We start from the raw sequence: 14,408 nt of genomic DNA on the forward strand, positions 1-14,408 counted from the left end.
AGATATTTTCGTTCTTTGTGCAGTATACAAAGATGAAAGAATTAGGATCGTCTGATTCTCCACCTCAGCAGGAACAACTGGAATCGTCTGATTCTCCACCTCAACAGGAAGAATTAAGATCCTCTGATTCTCCACCTCAACAGGAAGAATTAGGATCCTCTGATTCTCCACCTCAGCAGGAAGAATCAGTATCGTCTGATTCTCCACCTCAGCAGGAAAAACCAAGATCGTCCGATTCGCCACCTCAGCAGGAAGAATTAGGAACGTCTGATTCTCCACCTCAGCGGGAAGAATTAGGATCGTATGATCCTCAACCTCAGCAGGAAGACTTTCATAATCTCCAGGTGAGGTTTGTTTATAATATTGCTAAATAAAAAGTAATGTATGTTGCAGTATTCATCCTAATATGATGTAATTGTATTCGAGGTCGTTGAAGTAGTCACTATGGGCACTTGAGCATCGGCGGAGTACAATTGGTGATGTAATATTTTCCATCACTCAGAGTAGAACTAGTGCCCTCCTAGACAGCCCTAATCTGCAGATAGTCGGAGACAAGTAAGAGTTTGGAAAATACTCGAATAGCTTGAAATAGTAGCGTGTGAAAATGGGTAACTGGCAGTTATTGGAAACGTTTTTTGAAAAGACTACATTTCAGCATGGTTGCTAGTGGCGTAGAAGTTTCAATTACAAAATTCAATTCTCTGACTGTAATGAAACGGGTTTGTGAAGATTTCTTTAAAAATATTCACTCTACCTGCCCCAGTGGACTATGCCTTGCTTGTAAAACAGGTATCCACCGCCTCCTTCTTAGGCTCAGACACTCCTGAATAGAGATGTGGAATATTGATGCTGATTCCATATCCTTCTGGTTACTTTACATAATCATAGCTCAAGCACCCTGACGGTACAGACGAAAACAAATAAGCAGATAGCTTTAGGCAATTGGGGAGTTCTCTTAGTCAATACATGTACTGTCATTAACGTGATATACCCAAGTCGAATGTTGGTAGTAGCATGTTTCGAAGTGTTGAAGCATCAGAAGTTTATCTGGTCTCCTCCTGTAAATCGCTATTTTGATGGCGTTTTTAGTACTATGACGTATTGTTTCTAATTGTGATCCGTATTATTTTTGTGACATTTAGATTCCGGCAAAAAAGGATTCCACATTCAAAACGGGCGTCGACAATGTCGCTTTAGAAATGGTTAGTGAAATGATATCAGGATGGTATATGAGTAGCAATGAATCGAAATTCCCGTTTGATCTGCAGCGTCAGAACGTAATGAAGGCAAAAAATGACACAGCGCCCGAGCCTTTGGAACAAGTATGAATCGAATCATATTTTCTCCAAGCCATTCATTATTCCTAAATTCCTGTCAAATTACATTGCCACAGTGGGTTTGCAATTCCGTTTTTCGTGCTTTGCAAGCATTTATATTTGAAGCAGCGTACCTTATGGCTACTAAATCTAATGAATCTTATTTTTCTGTTAATTTATAGATTACGGTGGACACAGTATGTGAATTGGAAATTTGCATTGATGATGTCGCGTCCAAAATGGTAAATGAAATAGTAATACGAAGCATGGATTGCAATTAATCTAAATTCATCTTTGGTCTACAGGTTGAGAATGTTCTTGAGGAAGAAACACTCAAAGCACCTGAACCATTGAAACAAGTGAGAATTGGATTTTTATTTTCTCGTCAATCCGCTTTCTGAATATTGCACTGTCACATACGTTTTTAATTTGAATTGAGGCTTTAAAATAATATAGTTATTGAATAGGTTCTACTTCTTGCCCTTCCTTATGCAAATATTATATCAGCCGGGATGCAAATCAGACATCGACTCTATTTCAACTCTTTTAGAATCAACCAGAGCATGAAGCAGCTGACGAAGTGGGATTGGATGACGTGACGATGAATTTTGATGAAGATCTTGGTCAGCGATCTGATGTAAGCTACTTTGTTAAAATGCTCTTCCAATGTATTAGTATAGTAGTGCTACAAATCTCTCATACAATATCAACCTTCACCTAGAATGGATTAAATTCATATTTTAATATTTTTGAATTTGTAAAATTGATTGGATTGTACGTCCACAAAATGTCGATGTCATTCGAAGTCGAGAAATACGATAACAGCTTTCTTTCCCGTGATTAGTTTCGGTATAAATATAGTATAACAATATGCGTCAATTCAATGTAATGTTGATATTATCCATTCTCTAAGCGATAAAAGTAAGAATTTGTGAGGATAAGCAATATTTAGGCCCAAGTAAAATATTTCCCATTTGCTCCGACAAGGATGGAGAAATTGCAAGGAAGAAATTACAAAATCATTGAAATTAATCTTCTATTATACGCTGACTATCGTCAATCCCTCATTTACGGGTATACAAAAATTGAATTTTCTACCGTGTAGCAATTTGACTGTTAATAAAACCAAATCCATGGAATTATAGGCCCCTGGTAGATTTAATCTTATGCACATCTTGATTAAGAATGCATTTGGACAGATTGATTCTATTTCTGTAAGTCTTCTGTTGACAACCTGGTGGTACGCGATTATTTATGAAGTCTTTTTCGGTGAAAATATGATAAAGATTGAATTTTTGAACATATCTAGTAGAATCTAGCAGTATCGAACTCATATTCGTTTCAGCTAACGGCTGTGGATTTTATGCGAATGACACAGGAAAGTTCGCTTCCCAAGATGTCTGCGTCATTGGAGATGCTGGTGCGGGTAGGTACTAATATATTAACTACTGAAACGAGATACCGCACCCTCCATTGTGACCAGGGTAATATCTGTCTCCCGGGTGGCTCGGCTCTGAAGACTATGTCATATCGAGCCTCCCGTCTACCTTGCATGTCGCATTTCACTGTTACATTTTTGTAGTGATATGTTGATATGTAATGTATACGAATAAAGATTCTCTCTCTCTCTCTCTCTCTCTCTGTCTCATTCGAGATTATGAAAGATTGACTGGCATTAATTGATAAGCAGGGGTACGCGAACAACTTCATTTTTGTGGTATAGTAACAACTTTGGCCTATGCATCCGCGATTAAACGTTTACGTGACAAGCGAAAAAATGTTCAAGTTTACCAAATGCAGCGTTTAATAAGGCTTAACTAAACTACCATACTTTTAAATCACGTTGTAGTATTTACTCGCCTCATCTGGACTTTAGGCCTCTTTAGACGACACTTCGTCATCTCAGTATAGCGATGTTGTTATAGCTTGTTTTATTGGGTTAGTTAGTTATTTCCCTGTGAGTACAGTGGGGTGCAGCGCTAATTGCCCGGAAACCATGGTTCGGCGATCACAGACTCCTGTAAAACAGCGATTGTAGAGGGCTATAGTCGGTATAGTTGGCGTTTCAGTTGTTTTAATCCACTCAAGACACACAATGTAGGTAGATTGTACAATGCGATGTAATGATTAGGTTTTATTGAAGAGGATGGGTATCGGGTATTAGCACATATTCCGGACGGGTGGTATAAATTGTGCGCTGGTACGGCGACGTAGGCTATGCTGTGTATTGTAGATCAGTGGTTCTCAAGGTTTTGTTCGACACGTCCCCTTGATGACAGTGAGAAATTTCGCGCTCTGTTATTTTCCTATATCAAGAATATTAAAAATAATGTTTGCCCTCCCAGTGCAATGTTTGGTGACACGGAAGATGTTATGGCTCTTGATATTCGAATTATACACAGAGCAATTATTATGAGCAGGAGGTAAATCGCGCCGATCGCAAAAAAATCATTCTAGTTTATTATTTTGCTAAACATAATCCCTTGCAATGGTAGCAAGTAGCACATGGATGTTTTATAGATTCTGGTTCCCAATTCCTTCTATCACCCCACTTGAGCTTAGCTCAAACGTAAATGACCGTAGGCTCTATATAAAAAACAAACAATGGCATATAGCTTAACACATTCACTATCAGTCAAAATCTAGCATCAGTGTGCCAATAGCGTTCGACGCAATTATGGCATTAAAATCGGAATATAATGAGGATTATTGTTGAAACTTTGAAGTTTGAGCACAAGTTAAACTCATTCCTATAGTTTGTTACTCTCAGGCGGCTTCGCGCCTCCCCTCATACGCTTCCTCGCCCCAATTCAGGGATATCTAAAACTCGGGATGGGTCTCTCGTTGTTTAGGCGGACGAGAGAAGTGTCACTTCAGACGCATCGACAGCGGAGTAGCTGTCGACAATCACTCATGAAGGATTCGATACCTAACAATTCTACCAGCTTTGGTTGAATTTGATTGGCATTACTTATCTTGTGGCACAATCGTTACATTACAATTGGAGTAGTGATGTACCTACGATTTAAACTATTAGCTTAGCAGACATTCTGATTTACTCATATCAAACCGAGAACAAATGTATTTCAATCCAGGCTAGATACAAAGCTGATACAACCAAAAATCACAGAGCAGACAACAAACCAATTTTAATAAAGGCAAGTTACAGAACAGATGCGGTCTAAAATCACAGAGCAGATAACAAACGTATTTCAAACAAGGCAAGTTACAGAACAGATGCAGTTCAAAATCACAGAGCAGATACAACATAAAACCACAGAGCAGATAACAAACGATTCTATTGAAGGCAAGTTACAGAGCAGATTCAGTCCAAAATCACAGAGCAGATAACAAACGTATTTTCATCAAGGCAAGTTACAGAGCAGATGCAGTCCAAAATTACAGAGCAGATAAAAAAACACAGAGCAGATAACAAACGATTCTATTGAAGGCAAGTTACAGAGCAGATTCAGTCCAAAATCACAGAGCAGATAACAAACGTATTTTCATCAAGGCAAGTTACAGAGCAGATGCAGTCCAAAATTACAGAGCAGATAAAAAAACACAGAGCAGATAACAAACGTATTTTCATCAAGGCAAGTTACAGAGCAGATGCAGTCCAAAATCACAGAGCAGATACAAAAAAAACGGGGCACATAACAAACGGATTTTAATCGACAGAGCAGGTGAAGTCCAAAATCACAGACCAGATACAAACAAAATTCACTAACAAATAACAAACGAATTTTAATCAAGGCAAGATAGAGAGCAGGTGCAATCCCAAATCACAGAGCAGATACAACCAAAAATCGCTAGCTGATATCAAATGTTTTTAGTCACGGCAAGGTACAGAGCAGATACTGCCAAAACCCACTAGCTGATAACAAAAATTTTAAATCAAGGTAAGTATGAAGTATGATACAACCAAAAATCACTAACAAACTAGGATTTGCTGGAACCCTTGGAGGAAAGTTTCCTGATCTTTCGCTGTTTTTGGCTTATTGGCAGCTGTGTCGTAGGATTGCTGTTTATGCGTTTCAATTCATTTTTTGCGAAGCAGTTGAAAGACGTTTGGATGATCAATTCAAAATTGTTATGGGCAATCTTCTCATTCTCACATACAACAGATGTCAGATTGCACAAAAAAGTTGACTTCAAAATATCACGAATGGCAGACACAAAAACACTTCTTGGATTGTGACAGGTTAGGAACTTTTTCTTAACATCACTGCCGTTGGATAGAGCTGTGTAGTATTGGACAGCAAGGGTTGTCAAGACATAACAATATTCAGATGGTTCTGAGAGACCACCCCTGTTCGCCATTTGCAGCACTGATTTGTACTTGTCTGGTATAGAATCAGACAGTGGTGGAACAGCAATGTTCTTAACAAGTAAATTACTGCATTCCTCACAATGCCTTCGCCTGATAATAGACCGTCCAATATAGAAAGAAACAGCCGCATCACTATCATCCACCTCGTCAATTGCAACATTACTCAAGAATTCAACTAACCACGAGAACTGGGAAGAATGTGATGCATCATCCTCATGATCATTTCTATGATCAGATTGATCGAGATGTGATGCGGTGCACAATCCTCGCTGTTGGAGTAAACTTAAGCATTGGATCTTTTTCTCTGCCGAAACCAACTGCTTCACTGACATGAAGAAGTTGCCACCATTTGACTGGCGGTACATCCCAAATCTTGCTTCTATCGGATCGGACATCACTTTTCCTGAGAGTATGTATTCAATACCAAATTTGCCCACCAAATAACTTGTGGGCTCAATTATGACACTCATTGTCTGGATACACGCCATAAATGTCTCTCGAGTTAGTCCAATACTTCCCGATGCTTGCCATTCTTTAAAGATGATTATTGCCTCTTTCAGGTATGCAAGGCCTGGATGATCTTCTGATGTCCGCAGTGGCGTGAACAATGCATTACGCTTCCTCAGGGCTTAAAAATTAAATTAACCTTGGCATTAAAATGAGTTGCTGTGACATGTAAATATCCATTACACCTGTTAGATATTTACCTTTGTTAGTTGATTTCACCGACATTACACTCCAAATGTTGTACACGAACTCCACATAATCTGCCGTTTCCAAGAATTCCGGATGCTTCTCACTGTATAGTGCCTCAAGCCTCGAAAAGTGGATTCGCTGAAAACACCTGCAAAAGAGTCGATAAATATATATGACAGCTTAAGTAACATTTAGTACGTCTACTGAGATAACGCTACACACAGTAGCTTAAGAAATTAATAATCTACTTCTCATAAATATAGTAGTGATAAACTTACTTAAAGCATGCCGAGGTGACGTCCGAGCAATGTTGCTTGGGTTCAAAGAAGCTTGTTTCAATTCATGGGCTAACTTCAATGTCTTTTTCTCTTCAAGTGCGTACAGTTTCTTAATGTGCTCGAAGTCTGCAGTGCAGGACATGCCAAGTATGGATTCATGTCCAACAACTGGAGGGCACATAATTCCTTTGTTCACGAAATTATTGAATATATTCTTGAAATTGTGAGTGAAATCGAACATCAAGAAGAGGCGTTCACCAGTTCGGTGAGGACGCTCGATACTGTATTCCATTTTACCACCACACAATTCGGAAACTTGAACAGAGGCAACTTGGAAACTTGAGCAGTGGCAGCAGTTGTCCTATTTGCCCTATATCCAGTGCGGCATTCAGGAACGCAACATGTGTAACCCATCCTAATAAAGACTAATAGTCATTGTCCCTAAATTACCAAATTCAGAATAATAATCAAGTGAAATTATGAAACCATATTAAGGTAGTGAATGGACAGGTAGCCGTATTTCAAACAAACACCCACCTTCATCTAAACATGTAAATATGCATTGTACACTGAATACTAGCAAACATACTGGACAAGCTTCAAATACAACCAAGAGAAAGCTATAGAACTGCTGAAAACTCCAAATATATCATAACATTTGAACCAAATATGGCGTGTAGCGCTAGTAATTTATACAATACTATATCACCATAGTCTATCAACTGCTAATGCCTGCACACTAGAATATGAATATATGATCGATCATCACTTCTCACTCACCATATCATAGTCCACATACTACACACTAATCTAAATCCAGGCAAAATACCTCGTATAACTAACACAGCCGCATCTGCTAAGGAGCGACCGGCCATCTCAAGAGCTCGCAAAGACTGATTGTGACACGCCTGTTGGGCGGCGGCGCGAGTGAATTCAAGAGAGTGACTCATCCCGAAGTTTTAGATATCCCTGGCCCCAATTTGAGAACCACTGCTGTTGATCATGGCGCAAATCACTTGCCATGTAGACATAATAAAGATCACGGTGCTGTAATTTCCTCTCTGATGCGGATTGGTTCTACCAAAACTAGTGTCATAATTGTGATGGCTGTTTCGCGCCATTGCATTCTACAGTGATTTGTTTATGTACGTACAATGATAACAACACTATCGTTTATGGGACTGGTTCAAGGGTGTTATCCAGCCTTGTACAAAATGTGTGGAGACTCATGTGCTCTTCCCCTCATTTGCAGCTGTGACTTGAGAGCAACGTTTTTTAAGCAAGGGCATGGGGAAGAACCGATTTCGCGCAAGATTTTCAGTTGAACATAAATTACGGTTGTGCCTTTCTTGAACATTTCTAGGTACAGGTAACCCGCGGAGTAGCATCGCAGTAAAATTATGTTTGAAAGTGTAAATAAGTAGTTTGTAGTGGTTATGGTCTTTCAATTGCATACAATTTATGCGACATCATTTTAAACAGTAATACGTTAAAGAGCCGCTGCTTTATTGACATTTTTTATGGCCAATTGGTGTAATATAGTAGTATATAGTAGTATATTTTGTGTGTCTGGAGTGTATCAGTATACGAGTAACTCTTCATAATGCGACTGTGCTGCACTAATCTTCATGCATATACCACGCTCCATTAAACAACGATATCCGTCATTCCGCACTAAATACCAATCTGTTTCTAGCCTATGATTTCACAGAAATCATCCCATTTTTCGCGGGCATTCTTCGAAAAAATGATATTTATCATCGATAGGAACACGTTATTATTATTATAGGTCGAACAGCTTGACAAATGGGAGGTAAAATCAATTGACACCGGCCCAGTCCAGAAACAGGTATACGAATCTTGTTATTTGAATGTTGCATTAACATTCATGCAATTTCTGCATTGAAACATCTTTGTAGGAGGAGCAGAAGCCATACCTTGGGTTACAGGAGCCCATATCACCGATTCAGGTAAGGTGCTGTTTCACTTTTAGACGTGGCCAAACAACATTTTTGTAACATTATTCTCACTCTGAAACTTTCCGTTTGTCTATCGTTATCGGCGAAAATGTGAAAAGCGTCTTAACTCTGAAACTTGACAGTGACGACTTTCATTTTTCAGTGTCCACACACAGCCGTGTGGGATGTAATCACGTTTGTGATGTTTGTAGATTGCAAGTGCCGGTCGGCACCGAGTTATCGAAGTGTCTGTCCATTGTTTTGTAGTGACAAAATATGTAATTATAATCTAATTTTAGGATGAACCTTCCTTGAAATCAGAAACAGAATCTGGTGACGAGAGGAATGCCATCAATAAGGTGGGGTTTCCAATTCATTAGTTCCGTTTATTCAGTTCGCCGATGTTATAATTGTAGTTAATGTCGCAGGTATGTCAAGAAGCTTTCATTGAAAGCAAAATTTCCGGCGAACCACTAGATACGGTAAGAAATCATGGATTGAATACAATTCATCGTATCATCTGAATAACAGTTGATTTTATAATTTCCCTGAAATAGACATCATTTTCTGCGTCGAGTGGTATAAAAGGTATGAACGTTATGAACCAAAGGTATATTTCATGATATCTTTTGGTTTAAATACTACTGTACCCTGCTCGGAAAATATCTGGTTATTGGCGTGCTGTAATTCCTGAACTTAACTAAACTGAACCTATATTTCAGGGGCATGTCATTTACACATCCGTCCCGTTTGTGTGATTATGAACTATGGAAATGTATTTTAATTTTAGGACAAAACTTTTCCCAAATCGGAAAACGTATTGAATGAGGACAAGAATGCCAGTGAAAAGGTATGGTACGAATGTTATTTCGTCTTCGACAATGCTCTATCCTGATTCATGTCCAGGTTCTTGAAGAATCTTCTCCCTTGCAACCATTAGATACGGTAAGAAGTTGCGTATTGAGCACATGTGGTACTAACAACGGTTGATTTTATGATCAATCTTAATTGGAAATCTTTGTGCTGTGCTACCCGATTGGGTGTCGCTGATTTTATAAAATAAGGTAGGCTGTAAAACCTGGTGATTAATACCTGTTACTTAAATGCTTATTGGATTCCCTCCAGTAATTGCTATTGTTGATTTCAGACTGAAATTTCTTTCCCGAAACAAGATTCTGAGGATTGCAACTCTTGGGTGGGTAGCATAGCAATGGATACCGTTAGTTCAATCTATGTCTATGACACAACCTCAACATCTCAAGTATTTCCTCTACGTGCCAGGAGAAAACTGGCAGTCTTCTGCTTGTCTATATCAATTAGAGTTTCTACACCTAAAGACATTGTTCCTGGTAAGCAGAGGTGACTATAGTAGTTGAAGTCGCTATTCAAGTGCATGTTTAGTCGAAGTTGTGAAGTAAGATTTCTACTCAATCAAAAGCAGAAGTGGGGATTTTCAAGTCATGTGTAAGTAAAGAATGAGAGGCCTGAAAAGTAATCCAGTGAGAAAATGACCCAAAACTCGTATATGTTTTAAAATTCAATGTGTGAAAGTAAGTATTTTGCCGAAAACGAGAAGTGAGACTTGTCTAAAACACAACCACTTGGGTAAGTAGTGCAACTAGGCAAAATCTACTCAGAAAAAGTGGAACACTTTGTTAATGACCAACCTTGCCGGTAACTATAATGATTTCGTCATTTAAGAAATCCAGACGATTGCCATATAAAGCAAGTATTCTATCACACCCTGTTATACCGCTCTAATACAGTGATGGGATGACTCCAGTCAACTTTTTAACGTAATTTACCTTGATTCGATTCACCTCCAAATATCGAGTGACTTGACTCGAGTCGAAATGCGAAATGACTCGATATGACTTGTGACTCGAAGGTAGGGACTTGTTGCCAACCCTGCTCCAATCTGAGTTTAATCCAACTCAGAGTCTCCCTTTCGCTATCATCGATTTGATAATTTGCGATTATATGTGTGCAGGATCTATCAGACAGTGAGGAAAACGTGGCGATACATCCGAAATTGTCAGAATGGCCCAAGAAAGAAAATCTGTTCAAGCAGTACACATGCAATGAGAAACTCAAGGCGAGTTTCACAGATATCAATTGCGATATCTCCGGTGCCTGCCACGAAAATTTCCAACATTCCTTCTCTGTCATTGCAGGTCAAATGCGATAGCGACTCCGATGGCTTTTCGGATTTCTTGGATTCAATCGAAGAAAAGATACGACAACAAGAACGACAACAAGCCTTGCCTTTGAAGAATATAATAACAGCGAGTCCATCCGAGGAGAAGGTGGGTTTTCAAAAAAATGATGTTTTTGACTGAACTTTGAGTTTCAGTGCTCTATGCCTAAATCCTTCGCGACATGAGATTCCGATTATGAGCGTGGTAAAGTTCATATGTTGACGTCTTTTTGCAGAATGTCACTGATGATTACGATTCGGATATATCTGATATTCTCAAATCGGAGGACGCACCGAAGAAAGTCCGAAAACAAGTAAGCTTCATGGTTTTTCATATTCAACGGAACTTTGACATTACAGTATAAAAGTGACATTATTATGTTGACTGTTTACTTTTATAGAAACATACTGGTGCGGATCAATCGAATGCAACCGACATTTTTATATCGGAGGCCGCCACAATCAAATTGCTGGAAAAGGTTATAATTTATGATTTTCATGTCACAAACTTCAACATCGTAATGATTATCAATTTCCAGACACTTTCAGATAGCGATATCTCTGATATTTTAAAATCAGAGGACGCTCCAAGAAAGAAGCCTAAACAGGTTTGCTTTGTCGTTTTCGAAGAGACTTTTTGGGGTACAGAACTTTAATATACATGTTAATAATATATTCATATTAGAAATATATTAAAACCCGAAGCTTTTCGAGCCAATACTCTTCAGGGGTAATCGTCGGCATAAAGAGAATTTCAAAAACTTGCATATAACTACATTGCATACAGCAATTGTGACGTCATAGAAACAAAACAACATCAAGTGCAGACAAACCGCGAGCGCAGCTAGTGGCCAATTTTTAGCTGAAGCAAACGTTCCTTCTGCTGGCATAAGCGTGGTTGTTGGATCTTAATGAATGTCGATTCCAGCGCGGACAAGTGGAAAAGTGTGCGGCCTCTACCCAAAATTGAGAATCTGTCGTCACTATAGTTATTGGCGCAAGTAGCATGCTCAGCTAAATGCCTGCCAATGGCAGAGTTCATTGCCACGGCCTGATTGTGTTTCAACACCCTTAAGTCAGTTTCAGTTTCAGCGGCCTGTCCCTGGGAATTTAATGTACGTAGTCTAATAACACGCGGTACATGTTGTTTAATACGTTCCTTCAAGCGCTGAGTTGTTCTTCCTACGTACCGACAATCACAGTGGCACTTAAATTCGTAAACTATATTGCTTTGTTGAGAAGCGGGAAGAACATTTTTGCGCGTTGCAGGAAGTAGTTGTTTGGTGGTGAATACAACATTCGTTTTGACGTTGCCGTAACAACGATCTACGGCGGAGATCAACTGTTCCTCAAAACGAGAAGAGATGGGACCCAACCATGGTAAATGTATACATTATTCTCAGGGATCAGTATGGCAAACGTCGCTTTTACTCATAGGTAAGCCGATGATCTGTGAAAACACAGGCGCTATAACGTGCCATTTCGTTATTCCTTCAGCGTCACATGACCGCCTATGAAGGCTTTTTGGGTGCCCACCAATACAGTGTTGATCCATAGGGACCCCACTGCGTGCTATACGCCTAAATAAATATGTTTACTCGAGTTTACACCTGGTGTGGAGCAGTGAAGTGGATGCAGAAAGTAAAATAGACAACACAAACCAGTCGACAACGTCGATTAATATACGGGGGTTGATAAATTTTGTCAAGTGAGTCTTGAATGGGTGTTATTTGTTTATGACATGCCTCTATCATTTTGTGCACATTTTTGTCGACGATCTCTCTGCGAGTGCACAAGCGAAGCCGCATGTTGGACGACACGTTATCTCCTAATTGCGAATAGACTCAATTCTGTGAATAATATGTATTTATAATTTTCAGAAGGGGGCTGAAATACTGAATGCAAGAATTCTAGTAACAATGAATCATGCGAAGTATTTTTCTGATGCCGCACAATACTGTTCAAATTACAAAATCCATAGTCGAGTTCATTATAGCTCTGTGTGTGCGAGACGTTCGATTTGTTTAAACAAATATTTTTCTAGGCTTACCTTTGGCTTTGGATTTAAAAGGTTACCTAATAGCCTATCCTTATGGGGTGCAAAGTAGAAGATATAATTGAATCAAACAATATAATTTCACTTGAGGGCCATTCCATACACAGACAACCGATGTTCTCATCACTACCTCTTCAAATCTCCTGAAATTTGGTACACACAGAGAAGCTAATTTAATACAGGATGAACTTAACTTACGCCACTTTGAAAATTGACAATTTTTTGCTCATTTCGGATCTGCACTTCTCAGGTTTTATCAATGAAATATTCAAGAAGGTGTAGCTAGATGCTGGACGACAGTTGAGATACGGCACTTGGATTTATCTGAAGCTTGTCTGATTGTCTATGTTTCCAAGTGAAATTTAATACCCTGTAGGTTAGGGGGAAATCTAAAATCAGTGAGGTGTTATACGATTTAGACTGCGGATTGCTCAAACACATATTAGTATATTTTGGAAAAAACGATCTTAAATGAAAGTTTGCTTCAAGGAGAATTCGTTCATAGCTGTTTGATTTTGGTTTTTAGACTGTAAAGTGAATGAAATTGCAGTTTCAAGAGCACACTTCATTTGTACATGGAAATGCCGTACTAGTAGGGCGTGTTCGGACATCGAGTCTAGGGTGTGTGCAGACATCATGTCTGGGGTGTGTTCGAACTGTGTTGCCATTGGGACATCGTGTCTGGGATGAGTTCGGACTGTTTTGCCCCTCGGACATCATGTCTTGGGTGCGTTAGATAAACAAATAACACCCATTCAAGACTCACTTGACAAAATTTATCAACCCCCGTATATTAATCGACGTTGTCGACTGGTTTGTGTTGTCTATTTTACTTTCTGCATCCACTTCACTGCTCCACACCAGGTGTAAACTCGAGTAAACATATTTATTTAGGCGTATAGCACGCTGTGGGGTCCCTATGGATCAACACTGTATTGGTGGGCACCCAAAAAGCCTTCATAGGCGGTCATGTGACGCTGAAGGAATAACGAAATGGCACGTTATAGCGCCTGTGTTTTCACAGATCATCGGCTTACCTATGAGTAAAAGCGACGTTTGCCATATAGAGGGTGCGGTAAACGATCGGTTACGGTCCGGAATGAGATGTGGTAAACGCGTATTGTGTTGAGCGCATCAAATTTGTCCCCATGTATATTTTTGACCACACTCGATGATAACAAACATTCAAAGACATGAAAGCGCGTAACAAACATTCAAATTCATGAAAGCACGTACGAGCGAATATCGAAGCTAACAAGAGAACGATCAATCAATGTCCAACTTGGCAGTGACTTTGTGACTTACCGCTTTAGTAAGTTTACCAACGCCATGAGGTCGTGCAAATAGGTCAGGCGTCAATTTCTATATTCTACACATGACCGAGTGATCACTATTACGCAGTGTTGGGATGACTCCATTTAAAAAAGTCACTAGTTATGAGTATGTGCTATGGTGCTTGACAGAATTTACCAATTCCCCGTATATTAATGGGTGTAATCAACTGGTTTGTGCTGTCTAATTCACATTTTGCACCCGCGTCACTGCTCCACACCGGGTGTAAATTCGAGTAAACA

General features: G+C 39.4%; 2 protein-coding genes across 5 annotated transcripts; one reads left to right on the forward strand and one right to left on the reverse strand.

The window, feature by feature from the left end:
• Nucleotides 1-29: 29 nt before the first annotated feature.
• Nucleotides 30-11,449, forward strand: LOC145455769 (uncharacterized). Of its 4 annotated transcripts, XM_080333765.1 has the most exons (19): nt 30-344; nt 1,143-1,202; nt 1,269-1,322; nt 1,499-1,558; nt 1,622-1,675; nt 1,867-1,953; nt 2,662-2,742; nt 8,413-8,472; nt 8,543-8,593; nt 8,881-8,940; nt 9,010-9,063; nt 9,372-9,431; nt 9,488-9,526; nt 9,729-9,776; nt 10,572-10,676; nt 10,756-10,887; nt 11,015-11,092; nt 11,180-11,257; nt 11,318-11,449. In XM_080333765.1, the coding sequence occupies exons 1-19, from the start codon at nt 33-35 to the stop codon at nt 11,432-11,434; spliced, it is 1,590 nt and encodes a 529-aa protein (XP_080189891.1). In that variant the 5' UTR covers nt 30-32; the 3' UTR covers nt 11,435-11,449. The 4 variants fall into 4 exon arrangements, with proteins under 4 accessions (XP_080189891.1, XP_080189892.1, XP_080189893.1 ...); XM_080333766.1 differs by lacking the exon at nt 9,488-9,526; XM_080333767.1 differs by lacking the exon at nt 9,010-9,063.
• LOC145455784 (uncharacterized) lies at nt 4,512-6,929 on the reverse strand. Its single transcript, XM_080333787.1, has 3 exons — nt 6,624-6,929; nt 6,357-6,493; nt 4,512-6,277 (listed from the first exon to the last, which is right to left on the reverse strand). The coding sequence occupies exons 2-3, from the start codon at nt 6,379-6,381 to the stop codon at nt 5,259-5,261; spliced, it is 1,044 nt and encodes a 347-aa protein (XP_080189913.1). The 5' UTR covers nt 6,382-6,493; nt 6,624-6,929; the 3' UTR covers nt 4,512-5,258.
• Nucleotides 11,450-14,408: the final 2,959 nt, after the last annotated feature.

The sequence above is a fragment of the Botryllus schlosseri genome, chromosome 14 (genome assembly GCF_051294905.1).
Source record: "Botryllus schlosseri isolate E-star chromosome 14, Bs_hap1, whole genome shotgun sequence".
Classification (NCBI taxonomy): domain Eukaryota; kingdom Metazoa; phylum Chordata; class Ascidiacea; order Stolidobranchia; family Styelidae; genus Botryllus; species Botryllus schlosseri.

Coding starts and splice junctions, on each gene's coding strand:
- LOC145455769 (XM_080333765.1), top strand. CDS start 33: ATGAAAGAATTAGGATCGTCTGATTCTCCACCTCAGCAGGAACAACTG. Junction 2,743..8,412: donor CATTGGAGATGCTGGTGCGG/GTAGGTACTAAT, acceptor TTATTATTATAG/GTCGAACAGCTTGACAAATG. Junction 9,432..9,487: donor ACAAGAATGCCAGTGAAAAG/GTATGGTACGAA, acceptor ATTCATGTCCAG/GTTCTTGAAGAATCTTCTCC.
- LOC145455784 (XM_080333787.1), bottom strand. CDS start 6,381: ATGTCGGTGAAATCAACTAACAAAG. Junction 6,278..6,356: donor GGTGAAATCAACTAACAAAG/GTAAATATCTAA, acceptor TTAATTTTTAAG/CCCTGAGGAAGCGTAATGCA.